The 13,874-nt window shown below is 54.2% G+C and overlaps 4 protein-coding genes across 4 annotated transcripts; 3 read left to right on the forward strand and 1 right to left on the reverse strand.

Annotated features, from left to right (window-relative positions):
- Positions 1-369: 369 nt before the first annotated feature.
- Positions 370-4,957, forward strand: M421DRAFT_421498 (uncharacterized protein). Its single transcript, XM_033592852.1, has 3 exons — positions 370-694; positions 749-902; positions 958-4,957. Exons 1-3 carry the CDS (start codon positions 598-600, stop codon positions 4,739-4,741), a joined length of 4,035 nt encoding a protein of 1,344 aa, XP_033447911.1. The 5' UTR covers positions 370-597; the 3' UTR covers positions 4,742-4,957.
- A 1,524-nt stretch (positions 4,958-6,481) lies between these two features.
- On the forward strand, positions 6,482-7,639 carry M421DRAFT_64860 (uncharacterized protein; the record flags this gene model as incomplete). Its single annotated transcript, XM_033596200.1, has 3 exons — positions 6,482-6,667; positions 6,718-7,066; positions 7,113-7,639. 3 exons carry the CDS (start codon positions 6,482-6,484, stop codon positions 7,637-7,639), a joined length of 1,062 nt encoding a protein of 353 aa, XP_033447912.1.
- Positions 7,640-8,132: 493 nt separating this feature from the next.
- Positions 8,133-9,012, forward strand: M421DRAFT_421501 (uncharacterized protein). The gene has a single exon (XM_033592853.1). The coding sequence runs from the start codon at positions 8,348-8,350 to the stop codon at positions 8,882-8,884; it is 537 nt and encodes a 178-aa protein (XP_033447913.1). The 5' UTR covers positions 8,133-8,347; the 3' UTR covers positions 8,885-9,012.
- Positions 9,013-12,445: 3,433 nt separating this feature from the next.
- M421DRAFT_421504 (kinase-like protein) lies at positions 12,446-13,850 on the reverse strand. Its single transcript, XM_033592854.1, has one exon. It carries the CDS (start codon positions 13,718-13,720, stop codon positions 12,761-12,763), a length of 960 nt encoding a protein of 319 aa, XP_033447914.1. The 5' UTR covers positions 13,721-13,850; the 3' UTR covers positions 12,446-12,760.
- Positions 13,851-13,874: the final 24 nt, after the last annotated feature.

The raw sequence follows: 13,874 nt of genomic DNA on the forward strand, positions 1-13,874 counted from the left end.
AGAGGTGTCGCGCAGACCTGGAGCTGAGCACACGTGACGCGCAGACGGAACAAGAGGGACTGACCAGCTGTAGAAGGGGCGAATGTCACGGCAACACGCTTGGATGGAGTCGTTTCGGCGATTGTAGGCGTCCGGCAAGAAGTTGAAGTCCGCTCGCTCGGATGCCAAGATAAAAATGGGGCTCAGATCAGCCACGCGAACCAATCAACGCGTGGGGCGGAAGCGCGCCTGGGCTTCTTCGCTTTGAGAGACCACCACAGCGTCATCGCGACACGCTCACGCCCTCAATCTCTGTTTCCACGCACAGCGCTGCCTGCTGGAGCTTCGACCTGCCTCCAAAGTGTATATGAGCACCTGCCCGGAGCTTTCTTTGATATTTTCATCTGATCTTTTGGAGCTTTCCTCGCGCTGCGCGGTTCACGTCGCGTGCTCGAGCAATGTCCACCCAACCTCGCGTTCTCTAAAGCTAGTGCGGATCCCGCGATCTCGATTTCTACTCGACCCCTTCATAACGCGTCCGCGGCCCTCTGTCTGCTCCACAACCCGGCCAGCCTGCACCCGGCCAACTCGCAGGCAGCCATGTCGACTCCATCCACCATGGCCGTGGTGAATGGTGCCATGCAGCAGACGTCGGCATCGCCGTCTGCCAACGACGACGACAGCACGGGCGACATACCGCGTCGTCCGATGCGAGGCAAGCATGTCCAGCTCCGCTAGTTGCGCCAGTCTAATCAAAGCAAACCCACAGTCAAGGTCCTCTACACCTTCGACGACCAGAACAAGTCCAACTGCCTGGCTCGTCTGCCCAACGCCCTCAGCATTCCTGTGGTGTCCCTTGACGAAGACACCCAGATCGGCGTCATTGAGCTCAAGACATGCATCCAAGCCATTGCCGCTGCTAGGTATGCTCCCTAGACAAGGTGCTGGACCTGCATGGAGCCGTACTCACTGCTGCAGCCCCGAACTTACCGCCAAGCTCGGCCACGACTACACCGTATACGCCTACGACTTTTCCGAATACGAAACGCCTCTGGTCGGCCAAGGCATGCTGTCATGGATCCTCGCCTCGGCCTCGCCTACTCCCAACGCCCCTGCTGAAGACTCGCAGTCGATGGTCACTGGTCGCGTGTGCAAGAACATCCTCGGTCTCTTCTCGAATGGTATCAAGGAAACACTGGAGGTGAAGCTCAAGCTTGTGCCCGTGCCCAGATACTTGCAGAAGGAGTATGTGGAGAACATGGAGCGCTATCACAGCCTAAGTCAGATCATGCCTGAAGGCTTCGACTACAATGCATGGTCAGACTTCCTGAAGGAGAATCCCACCCTCGGTCAGCTGGCCCAACCGAGGCCGAACAACCCCGCAAATGACTCACACCGATTGTCGACTGGTGGCTACGAGCCATTCCACCAGATGCTCACGCGCCACAGCCCATCGCAGGAGCCCCTCCAGAACGACTCGTTCTACAAGCAGTCGACCAACTCGTTCATGTCTCAGCACTCTCGAGCCTCCAGTCCTGCAAACAGCATTGCCTCCTTCCGCCATATACCGTACAACCCAGAGCCCCGTCCCTCATCGCGAGCATCTGTTCGAAGCGACGCGTCGACACACACGCGGCAGTGCCAGCCTGACCCACAATACATCATCGAGATCCAAGATGATGGGCCACCCAGAAAGCGCGCGCGCATTACCCAGGCAACAAGGCCACGCAACACACCTTTGACAGCTCGCAATGACTCTCTTCACAAGACTGCCGCCACTGCGTCATCCGTCTGGCTTCACCGACCGATTGCGGCCAGTGCAGCTTCGAACCTTGCTGACGCCGAGATGCACCCTCGCGCGCCAACGCCACGGCCAGGCAACCGAGCCTTCGGCACCAGAGAGCCACGACGGCTACCAGCACCAAGTGTCTTGCGTCATAGCTCTATGGATGCAGGACGTCCATACATATCACCCTACGACACAGGCGCATTCTCGACTGCCGCTGCGGATTCATGCGATGATGAGAGGGACGGAAGCCCTGATGGCACGCCCAGAGACATACCGTCCTCGCCACCCATATTATCTCGACACAACTCGCCGACGCCCTCGAGTCCGCCGCTGCCAACATTCCCACAATTGACGGACTCGGGCTTTGTCAGTGATGTGCCCATGACCAGGGAAGATGATAACGTTGAACAAGGCAGTACAGTACCAGATGGAAGCGATCCACCAACGAGGAGCACGTCGGGGGCAAAACCGAATGGTACGACGAAGCGCCGCAACCAGCTTGCTAGGATGGAGATCACTCCTTATGACAATTCGCACAAGCCTTGGCAAGAGGTAACTCCGGGACCCTCTGATCTTTTGCCTCAAAGCTACGTCCCGCCTTCTAGGAGTTTTACACGGGAGCCCTACAAGAAGGTTGCCCAGAGCATTGAGTCCGAGACCGCCCAAACGAACCCTGCCCGATCAGTTGCTTCAAAAGCATATGCACCGGGTCTGCCACGTTCGCAGACGCTGCAAGAACGCGCGCGTCAGCCTTTCACAGATTCTTTCCCATTCCCTCCCGTCGAGCAAGCACAAGCGCCTGCGAAGCCTGGCTCGCCCGATTCCATCATGTCTCAGGGCTCTCCCGAGAGCGATGCCGGAGTGCAGGTCTACAGTCGCGAAGCTACACCGAACGCCCCAGCAAAGCGTTCAAAGGCATCGAAGCCGAGGGGCATGCCCAGATCTCAAACCTGGTCTGGCGCTGGAGAGCCAATGTCAGACGCTCCTACACCATCTGAAGGCGGTGAATTGGAGGCGCCGCGAAGCGGATCACATGCGAAGCGGAAGAAGTACATCAAGGACAAGCTCGAGAAAGCGGTTGCGACTGGCGATATGCCCGATCACTGCCACAATTGCGGAGAGATCGAGACCCCGACTTGGAGACGGCCATACACCCGGATTGAATATGGTACACCGGAGGGGATCGTGATCTCCCCTACCGGCATCGTGGCTTACGAGGTCATTGAGACTGATCCGGAACATGGTGGCAAGCCAATGTACCGCATCTACAGGAACAAGATCACGCCCGAAGAGAAGGCAGCCAAATTTTATGAGCCAATGAACCTGTGCAATCCATGCGGCCTATGGTTGGTCAAGAACGCCAAATCGCGTCCGCAACACATGTGGGACAAATCGTCGAAGGGCGCGAAGGCTGCCAAGAACCGGAAGCGTCAGCCCAGCACGCGCAGCAAGTCGATGTGTCAGGGTGGGGACATTGCATCAGATGCCGTTGTGCCACCTTCCGATGCTGTGGGCCCAGAGAGTCAAGTTGAGAAAGACATGCCGCCGCCATCGACTGCGCCACGCGCCTCAAGCATTGCCGCGAACGACCACATTCAGAACCGGGATGAGGTGCATACCAATGTCGAGGCGGAAGCCGCGCTGCAGCGGGCTATTCAGTCCAGTCCAGCGGGCTTCCGAAGGACTAAGGATTCGTCTGTGGACGTCGACCATGACCTGACTCCTAGACCTACTCGTCGACTTCTCTTTCCGTCTCCACGTAAGAACGGTGCAGCCAAGTCACTTGAGTTGAGCGAAGCGAACTCACCGACCAATGAAGCAGTCAACGAGAAAGAGAGAGGACCCGAAGGCGCCCGATGTGAGCGGTGCAAGAAGCTCAAAAAGTCGTGCGATCGTCAGCGACCATGCAGACGATGTGTGTCCAGCGGTCTCGACATAGACGACTGCATTCCCGCCACGATGGATGCGCCGGTCTACAATAGGGCTCCTACTGTGCCTATCGACCCTGCCATACTTGCGCAGGAGGAGGCCGCTCCGGCTCCTTTGCAGGCCACATCTGCCCAGGGTGACCAGACGGCGCCAATGAGTATAGATGATGGAGACATCGACAAAGAAAACTGCCCACCACCTGCGCAGGATGACGTACTCGATGATATAGCATATCTGTTCGAGACCACGGGACCTGCAAAAACCACTCCGAAAAAATCTACACCCAAGAGAGACGATCTCTTCCAAGACCTCCTTAAAACACCTACGCCAGGCTCCCGTCGTCGTCTGCTATTGACACCAAGACGGAGAGCTGATGGTGGTAATGAGCTATTGACACCTTCCCGATGCATCTTCACACCCCGGACTATGCGTCCGGCAACAGCTGCTCCGGAGACCCCATTCACCAGGCAGCTCAACCAGATGCTGTCCGATGCCGCAAACTCTTCCCCTTCTCAAGGCATCGACCTCTCTGCTTTCCCTGTTTTCGACACTCCCGGTCGCCCTGGAGGCGCGCAGTTCTCAGACCTCTTCAACGACGACTTCTTGTCTAGTGACATGCCTGCATCAAGTTCGCCTGCCAGGGGTGGCATGTTCGGACTTGGTTTCGACCTGTACGAGGATCCCAACACATCGTCCGTTGGAATGTGGAACGACCCGAATATGTTCAGCAGTGACACTATCATGCTCGACGTTGACAATGACGCAATGGGTGACTCAGACTCGACGGACGGCACGAAGACCCCCGCCATGCTCAAGATGACTGTTGGCGGTATCACTGTGGACTTTGCCTCGATGATTGAGGAGGTCGTCAACAACGACGAGAACACCAACGTTTTCGAGTCTTTTCCAAACGAGGCTGAGACACAGCTCTCTCCTGAGACGACGAAGTCTCAGTCGAACACCACACAAACGAGCTTAGAGGTCACAAGCCCTGATGCGACGAGTCAGAGTCTCGTGCAGACACCTGAGGCTCCTGAGGTATGAAGAAATGACTTGACGGCAGCTTGCCGATTTGCGCTATTGGATTTTGGGAAGGCGTTACAAAGCGATCTGCATTTGCATACCACGGCGCAATCTGCGGACATGGAACAATGAGGTACGATTTGAAGATACACCAGCGACATGCAGTTGATTAGATAGACACTGTAGCATTGACATGGCTCTCACGAAGACCACACCAATAAATGAAGACATCATCATCTACTACCCTCACAATCAGTGCCATGCTTGGTGTCAACCACTTTCAATGTCTTGGGCGCAGATGGCGATCAACACCTCCAAAACCTTCTCTAGTTTCACGTCGTGTTTACAACCTTACGTTCGTCTCAAGTTACTCCGCGAAGATCTGTTCCAAGGCGCTGGGCATTACAAGACGGAAAAAGCCCCGAACCGATCAAGAAGAAAATCACGACGGATTGCGAATTCCCAAAGAGCTGATGCTCCGCCTCGTTCAGTGAGCCCTATCCAGCAACTCTGAGGATCCCGCCTCGGGCCACGGGCAGTGCGGTTTCGCTCCTTGTCACGGACGTGTCGCGGGCCTTTAAGGGGAACCAGCGTCGGTATCTCCCAAACAAACCGTGGAACGTGTGTTCTAGAATAAACACAATTTCCACCAGCGCGGCATGAATGATGTCAAATGCTGGGATGGAGGCATGAATTTGACAGGCACGAAATAGCGTGGTTTTGGACGTGGCGCAAGTGAAAGCTGGGACTCATGATGGGCTCCGCGTGCGCTTGCCTTGTTCTGGGATAGGCGACGGTCCCGACTTTGAGTGTCGTGTCGGTGGGCCCCGGCGGGCGCGGCTACCTGGACTTGAAACCCCTAGCGATGAGCGTGCCTTTCGCTGCTCAACACTATCCATAACGCCCCCACCCAATCACTTACGCAGCCTGAAAATGAGGCATTGTATGAGGCAGCGATCGAGGTGTGTGCAGCGGTCGTGCTTGTTCGGCACCCGCGCTACTAGACTCGGCATCATGCGGGACATGTCTCGATAGATGGGAACGAGCGGCTCGGCCTCACCTTGCGGCGCTCGATGTGCAGGACAACGCCTCAATTCATCTACCAGACTCTTTCCGCCAATGTTTGGAACGCACTGTATGGGCCTATATTGACGCAAGGCTCTTGTGACCGCGACGCACGTGTCTTAGGGCTGGCTGAACCGCGCAGATCATGGAACTTTAAACGTTCCTCCGACGGAGGATGCATGACCATTTGACAGCTGTAGCAAGCTGTAGCGCAGCTGATGGCGGTGTTGGCGATTCACCACTACGGACAAGCCCGCTCTAGGCCTAACGCTGCTGCGATAAATTAGCAGTCCCATCCCGCGCCGGCGTATTCCCTGAGCGTTCCACAAACCGGGCCTCCATCTGGTTAGCACGCCATGAATTTCCCCAGGATCTTGGCCGCTGACGACAATTTGGTGACAAGGCCCGACAGGCAAGGAACGGTTGTTCCACCAATTCCTTTTCAGCGGTCCTAATTTCGACATCCTGGTCTAGAAGCCACCATCTCCGCTGATTGATGGCAATGCCTCGAATCTGAAAAGCCACTGATCCTCGGATGGCCATGTACGTGGGAGAATTCCTTCCCTTCCCCTCTTTTGTGTCTTTTTGATATTATCGCTTGTGCTGCCGACTACCGCCTCTCGTTCTTAACCTTTCATTCTATTACTGTCGGCTTTTTTGTTTCGAATGTTCGGCGCCCTGGACCAACATGTAAACATGCTCTCACCACGGAATCACGACGAGGAAAACACACATGGCTACGTGAACCCCGAGGTACCTCTGAATATTGGCCTGTGGTCTCTATATGCTGGTGCTACATTTTTTCTTGCGCTGCGCGTATGGATCAAGGTCACGAGGCGACACGGTCTGTGGTGGGATGACTGGATATTGCTAGTAACCTGGGTATGTGTCGCCGGCACCGAGCTGTACAGTGACGACTAACACTGCCCAAGATCATCCTCTCCATCAACAACAGTCTGATTACAATCGAATATGCGACAGGCTACGTCGTTGACAAGTGGGATGACCGGATGCAAATCCTCATCAACATCACGTCTTGCGGAACCCTCATGGGGCAGGCCCTAAGCAAAACAGCGTTTGCTGTCACGCTGTTGAAACTCACCAAAGGCTGGCCCCAATGGATTCTCTGGTTCTGTATCGTTACTATGAACGCCTACATGATCACGAAGGTCTTCTTCCAGTGGGCGAGAATCATCGACAAGCCGAGCTACGACGTTTGGTACCGACTCAACTTCCATCTGGACTGGACCTTTCGCGAGAGGTTCAAGGAGGGCGGGAATGGTATGAAGACTCAGCCGTCAAATATGATCATGACTAACATTGCCAGTGTACAACATCATCATGGACTTTGTTATGGCCACTTTCCCCTGGCTCATCACCTGGAAGCTGGATATGCGTAAAGTCGAAAAGGTCGGTCTCTGCCTTACCATGAGTCTGGGAATGATCGTCGCCATTATCGCCGCCATCCGCACCGGCTGGAAACAAGGCGGCAACCCCAAGGACGAATGGTACTTCTGGCGCAACGCTCACTCGAACATCTGGTACTCGTCCGAGATCGTCGGCACCATCATTGTCCAATGCATCCCCGTCCTGCGTCCACTCCTCCGCGACATTCACACGTCGCTGACCTCTAAAAAACTCCCTTCCCAGACCCTCGGCACGGAGCGCCGCAGCAAGATGCCCCCGGCCTACATGAACAATAACGGCCACACCGCCAGAGCGTTCTCCGATGCGAACGGCACAAACAATGACGACTCGATGACGGACTCGTGGGATAACCAGGGCATATACACGAAAAAAGACTTTGAGCTGACGCTTGTCGAAGCCAGACGCAGTCCACAGTCGATGGTTTAGCTACTCGATTCTATACATTCGTTTCTTCCAATTTGGCCTGCGATTGCGCGTATAGCGCAGCCAAGTCCATCCTCCATCAACAGCAAGCGCCATTTAACATGCGCAGCGACCACCCGCTAGTCAGAGATATCACGCAGAGTACAGCATGTCCTGAAACCTCAGCACCCACGACATCCCACACCACCAATCCTCCGAGTGACATACAGCCAGCCACCACGCCGACACTGCGATTCCAATGACGCACTCACGCCTCGTGCCGATGCTGTGCAACTCAACCAGGTTTCAGGGTTTTCGGGAGACGCACTACAAGCGGTCCGTGACGGCTGCGCATTCGCCTCGGAAAGGGGAGGTGGCCCTGAACATGGCTACGCTGCAGACGTGTGGGTCGTGCCCATGTTCGCGCCGCGCCATGCTGCAGGCGCGGAGCCGGGACAGGGGAGTAGCGGGCCAAGGGAGGGCGACAGGGGGGGGGGGGGGGGGGGGGGGGGGGGGGGGGGGGGTCTTGAGGCAGGTGGAACGGGAGTGTACGAGAGAGAAATCAGCGTTACGCGTATGTTCCGCAATGAAATCCACATTTTTACAATGTCTTCGCTGAGAGCAGGTCTCAAGAGTAGTTTTCGTGTAGCCTAGAGCAGAATGCATCGGGGCTTGCGAAACGCGAAGTTCACTCGTCGCTACTTGGCTTCTTCTTGGACACATCCGCCGTCAATGCTTGGGCCGGCTTGTGCTGGCTTCGCGTCTCTGCCAGCCACGCTCGCCAAACTCGTGTCCGGAAATGGTAATTTCGTGAGAAAATCTTGCGCGCGTTCGCAAGGCTGCGAGCACTGGTGTTGGGCTGGAAAACGGTCCGAAGAGGAAGCGAGATCCACTTCACCTATCAGACAAGAGCCAAGTGCGTGCGCTGTTGTGCAGAAGCATCAACGCCCATGTGCATTTGTACTTCGCCTCCCGCGTCACGCACCAGCACAAGCAGGACTGAACATCAGCATCGGCTGGATAAAAGGTGATTGTGACGCAACATCGCCATCCGGGAAATCTGGCAGTCCAGCCTCGACTTTCCAGGAACATCACCGCCCCGGGGGTGCTCCCGCGACCCGACTCTATGTGGCAAGTATACCCGAGCCGAGAAGGTGCTGTATATTGCTATGGGCTGTTGCGCAGATGTCGCGCATATGTTGGGTTAGGTACTGGAACTGCGTGCATGTGGAACATGTTCAGGGAACGGAAATGATGGTCCAGCGGTGACGCCGGCACATCCCGATCTTAGGAAATATAGCGCCGGTTATAAGGCCTGGGGTCAAGGGTGACGTGACTTTGCGGACGGTGCCGCGGACGGCGCCGCCGCGCGAGGCAGACAGGACGGAGTGTCCGTGTAGTGGTCAGCGATGGGAAGGTGAGACGATGGTAGGCTTGTGAAGTCGAGATATAGCGTGTAGTATCAATCAAGGCAGTTGAGCGAGATGGTGACTCCGAGTCGATGCACAAACAGGTGACAAGGCACCGTTGACAGAAGTGTTCTGTCACTTGTCCAGCCAGATCTGTGTATTACGAAAGGCTTTGATCAGCATCGAGCAAGACATGCTGTCATGTTGGAAAGACGCAACTCATCCTCAACATCGCGAGTAAATTGCATTGTTCGGCCGTTTTATATTGAAACAACAGCAAAATTCCTGACGAACCCGAAATCCAATAGCGCTGACATATCTGTTAAGTATTTATCATGAACCCACGCACGGGGCAAGGAGAGGTCTTCCGGGAGACTGTACAGTGTAGATGTGCTCGAGATTTGAACCTCCTTGAAGACAGATCAGGTTTGCCCGCGCAGACAGTTGACGCTGAAGTTTTCAACCTTAGCCGTCTTGACACTGATATACCCGGGCCTAATATCTCCTCGTGTTGGTAAAAGTAATAAGTGATGGTGAAGTACCATGCACTTCCGTCACTGATAACATGCCTGTTCTTGATCAACGTATTGTGGAAGTGATGGCTATGGCTGCCCCTTCGGCTTAGAGGATTAAGGTTGAACATGTTAAAAGCTGGGTCTTGGTATTGATTCCCTATGCGCGCTAGTATCTTGTAATGGTCTGCAGTCTACTAGACATACGTGTCTGTGCAAATTAAAGTTTAGGATCATAAGACTATCTGACGTCTGATTCTAGCTCTTATTTCATCATGCTATCTAACTACAACCCATTCAGTCATGCTTCCAGGAAGAGCTTGGCTGAATGTTTTCGCTAAGGGCAGGGCACAATGCCAGGACACCGCTAGATTGAGGTGCATCAGCAGATTCCTTGAGTGGACGAACTTGGAGAATTGCCATGCTTCGTCCGAAATCTGTTGCCACACTTCGAATAGCAAATTGATATCTAGAATGGTTGATTCTGCATTGTACCAAGCATCAAGCCCAATTTCCAGCTTTGTCACAGACTTTGGAACTTGTGTCGTGAGCCATGTCTTGAACTCCTTAGTATCCGCCGCCGTAAGAGTGGAGTCGGTGTGAACCGTCAGGACGACTCGAGGAGAGGAGGTGGGTGGTTTGATAACGATGGTGCTCTGAAGATCCGTCTGGTTTGCCTTCTTTGGAGTGAGCGTTATAGAAGGCTTGTTGCCAGGGCAGGGGTCGTAGAACGGCGTGTATTTCAGCTTAGGGTCCTTACGTCTATCCATTATGAACTTCTAAAGTTGTGAGATGGTAAGGGTCTTTTGGTACATCGAATCGAACTTGATGAGTGAATCTGTGAGTGCTTTTGTGAAGCATGTCTTCACGTCGCCCGTCGCAAGATCGGTGCCAGAGGTTTCGCACAACATCTCCATCCAAGGTAGAGCAGTCTCGGCTGCATAGCAGCAATCCACAATCTGTAAAAGGTCTGCTTCGACGTCTTGAAGAAAGGCGACCATTTGAATCCGCTGCACCACTGGTCAAGTCAAATAATTGAGTTCAACATTTATTGTCAGCTTTCCTTTACCCAAAGTAAAGGACATCGTGCTTGCGGCTTCCTCTCCCCTCACAGACCAGTTTTCCCTGACCGGACAACACGACTATAAAGAGACAGACCTTCTCAAGCCAACCGTTCGCCTGTATCGCTTGCAATTCCTTGGTGAGAAAATGGGCAGGGCTAGGACCTGCAGTCGCCTGCAGGAATCTTTTTCTGAATGTGAAACCGAATTAATCCTGGAAGACTCGTGCCAGGTCGTTCTCGAGCGAGATGACGCCCAAATCGTCCTTGGTGAAGTGAAGCATCAGAACTGTGGCCTCCTTGTACTTGGCTGGAGGAGCGGGAACTACCTTACTCAGAGCTTGTTGAAGATCCGCTTTGACCTTCTCGACGTTTGCAAGCTTCTTGGGATCCTGGAGTGCATACGCAGGTCGAGGTCCAGTAAGATCAGCCATCTTGAGCGCGTGGAGAGTGCGTGGATAGTTTCGTTGAAATCGTGGTGTGAGATTGTCAGTGGTAGTGGGCTGGGTGGGTGAGAAGAACTAAATCTGGTTCGATTAGTAAAGAGTCTCTTCATTGGCATGGTCAGCGCAGGGGCCATCTTTCACTGTGAAAGGGTCCATTAGCGCATAGCACATGTGTGCACGCTCTATACTCCTGGGCTTCTTTCGCATGCCCTAGCGTTTGCTGTGCAGGAGGAAACATTTGTGCGGCCACAAATTTTCGATTTCGACGAACCGTCTCCTTACGAATTATTCACGTGCTTTACTGAGTCGAACAAATATCGAATCTTTCACACATTTCCAGGAAATCTAAGGCTGTTCTACTTGACACCGCCCTGGTCAAGACATCTTGGTAATTCAACGCCAATCCATACCAAAATCATGGCCCGTAAGTACCCCAACCAGGCACAAAGCTCCGCGCCCCAGGATCCATCTTCTCGACATTCTGCGCACCACGTGCCGATTCACGTGACAACAGCTTTGCTGTCCTCAAAGCAGACGCTGGGGCGGCCCATGCCGAACCTTTACCGATTCCGGTCACGGACAGGAGACGCGAGAGTCGTTCGTTCGTTCGCTTTGTTGTGTTAGACATATGTACTATGGTCGTTGCAGGTGGATGGGTGAATTGAGGACGAGTAGATTATCATTGCAGGGTATTAGAGAGGCTGAGTGGTGAAGGGTACGGCGTTGTGACTGAACAGACTTGAGAAGCTTATGAGTGACAGGGCGGAGTGAACAGTGAATGGCTTTTTGCAGTGCAGGACAATAAGCTCTGGGGTATGACAGTTCTTCAAGATACATATTTCCCACGGTCTTCAATGATCTGGTGCACATCACTCATCCATCTCTCGGTCTGGAAAAAATGGCTTACCACAAAGCCCGCCTTTCGGAGTGGTCCTGTCTGAGCGACCAGCGCTCTTCTGCCTCCACCTCACATGACAGTACACTGCGGTCCACGAATGCTGCCCTTCGTCCCGCCGATTATTGCCATCGCAGGCGCTTGCACCGATAACCCAACTGATGAAGACTTGAGCCTGTACACAGCCCTTGCGCGGGTGCTGTGCACGTCTTGTGTTTGCGTGATGGCGATTGGCTCCATGGTCATTGAAAATGTCGTTGTCGGTGCCGATATTTTTAGAGGGTGATGATCGTCGATGCCATCGCGGACGTTATCGAGGCTCGTTATAGGAAGTGATGGTGGTTCCAAGGACTTTGTAGCTGATGTGGACGCTATCGGATATGTTCCCAGGGACGACACAGCGTCGAGGATGGTGATGGGCTCGGAGACTTCGGCCATGGCGTATATGAATAATTTGGAAAGTCAGAATCGGTGTTTTGAGGATGGAAGTCAGAAGGTGTAGTGAGACGGAAGAATTAGAATGCGGATTGCGATAACTTATATCGAGCTTGATACCTACAGCAGCCTTGCTTGATATTGTTGCATCTTGCCATTGTCATCTGGTACAATTGTCTCTGCTGCTCTTACTATTGTTCTTTGGGTAAGCTGAGGCAACTAAGTGAAAGCGACGGCAAAGGGAGTAATATCTTGACCGCACGGAGGTGAAGACGAGCCGATCAGACAGCAATTCACGGGCAATGCTGTCTGACAACCATAGCACTTGGTGATGTTCGCAAGTAACAGGTCGTATGAGTAGGTGGGTATTGAGTCTTCGATAATCTTGCTAGCCCAGCATGCTCCTCTTGCGACCCCTCAGCCTCACACCTTCCAACCTCTTCAGCACACTCTTAGCGCCCTTGTAGTTCTTCCCATACGCCTCCAGCACCTCGTGGAACAGATGCTCGGCCGCAGGATGTGTGGCCGAGAAGGCGCGTTCGAGCACGTATAGATCGACAGCGCGGTCCTCGTCCTGGATCGTCGAGGAGGTCAGGCCAAAATCGATGAGGTAGATCTCGCCAGCCAACGACTGGTGCGTAGCAGTGGCGGGCTCTTTCTGAGGTACTTCCAGCGGCGGAGGCTCCTCGCCGTTCATCGCTGCTTCACGCATAGCACTCGTTGTCGTCCTCCCCGCCGGGTGCGGTTTCTTGCTATTATCCTCATCTGGCTCCCTCAGCATCAGATTGCTCGTTGTCAGGTCTCCATGGCAGACACCCAGCTCGTGCAGCTTGCCGACCTCTTGCCCAACCCGCCTCATGAGGTCCAGGATCTCTTCACTCCCACTACATTCCGCGCGCGCCAATTTCCCAGTCTCTCCGCCCTCTGTGAAGACTCGATTCTCCTCTGCCTTGACCTCCTGAGCCCACGAGTCTAGCACGCGCCGTATAGTTCGCCCGTTGACGTATTCCAGCACGAGCCACCCCGCATCCGCGTCGCAGCCTAGCACGCCAGGTACATTCACGCCCTCACGCTTCACGCGCACCAGGCTTCTAGCTTCAGCGAGCAGACGCGACTTCGTGAGGCGCTTGTCGAGGGTAGGGTGTCTGTACGGCTTGGGCGGTCGGTACTTCACAATAGCGGGCGTTGAGGGTGTGAGGAACGTGGTTTTGTAGATGAGAGCTTCGGCGCCTTGCGTTATTGGTGTGAGCGCATCTTGTGAGAAAGGCGGCGGGAGTGTGTGAAGAGGGCGATCGGTAGGCGGGTTGGGTGGTGGAGAGATCGCAGGCACGGGCGCCGGCTCTGTCATTGTGAGCGTTGTCGCAGGTCGCTGCCTTGTTCAAGACACTGCAAAAGGAATATCTTCAGGCGTAAATTAATGTGTGTTTGAAAGCTTAGGTATGAGTTGGCGTGCCTGTTTTAGTTACCCGGAATTTTTGTGTACGGCTCGATGATGGAAGGTG

Source organism: Didymella exigua (genome assembly GCF_010094145.1).
Source record: "Didymella exigua CBS 183.55 unplaced genomic scaffold M421scaffold_16, whole genome shotgun sequence".
NCBI lineage: Eukaryota > Fungi > Ascomycota > Dothideomycetes > Pleosporales > Didymellaceae > Didymella > Didymella exigua.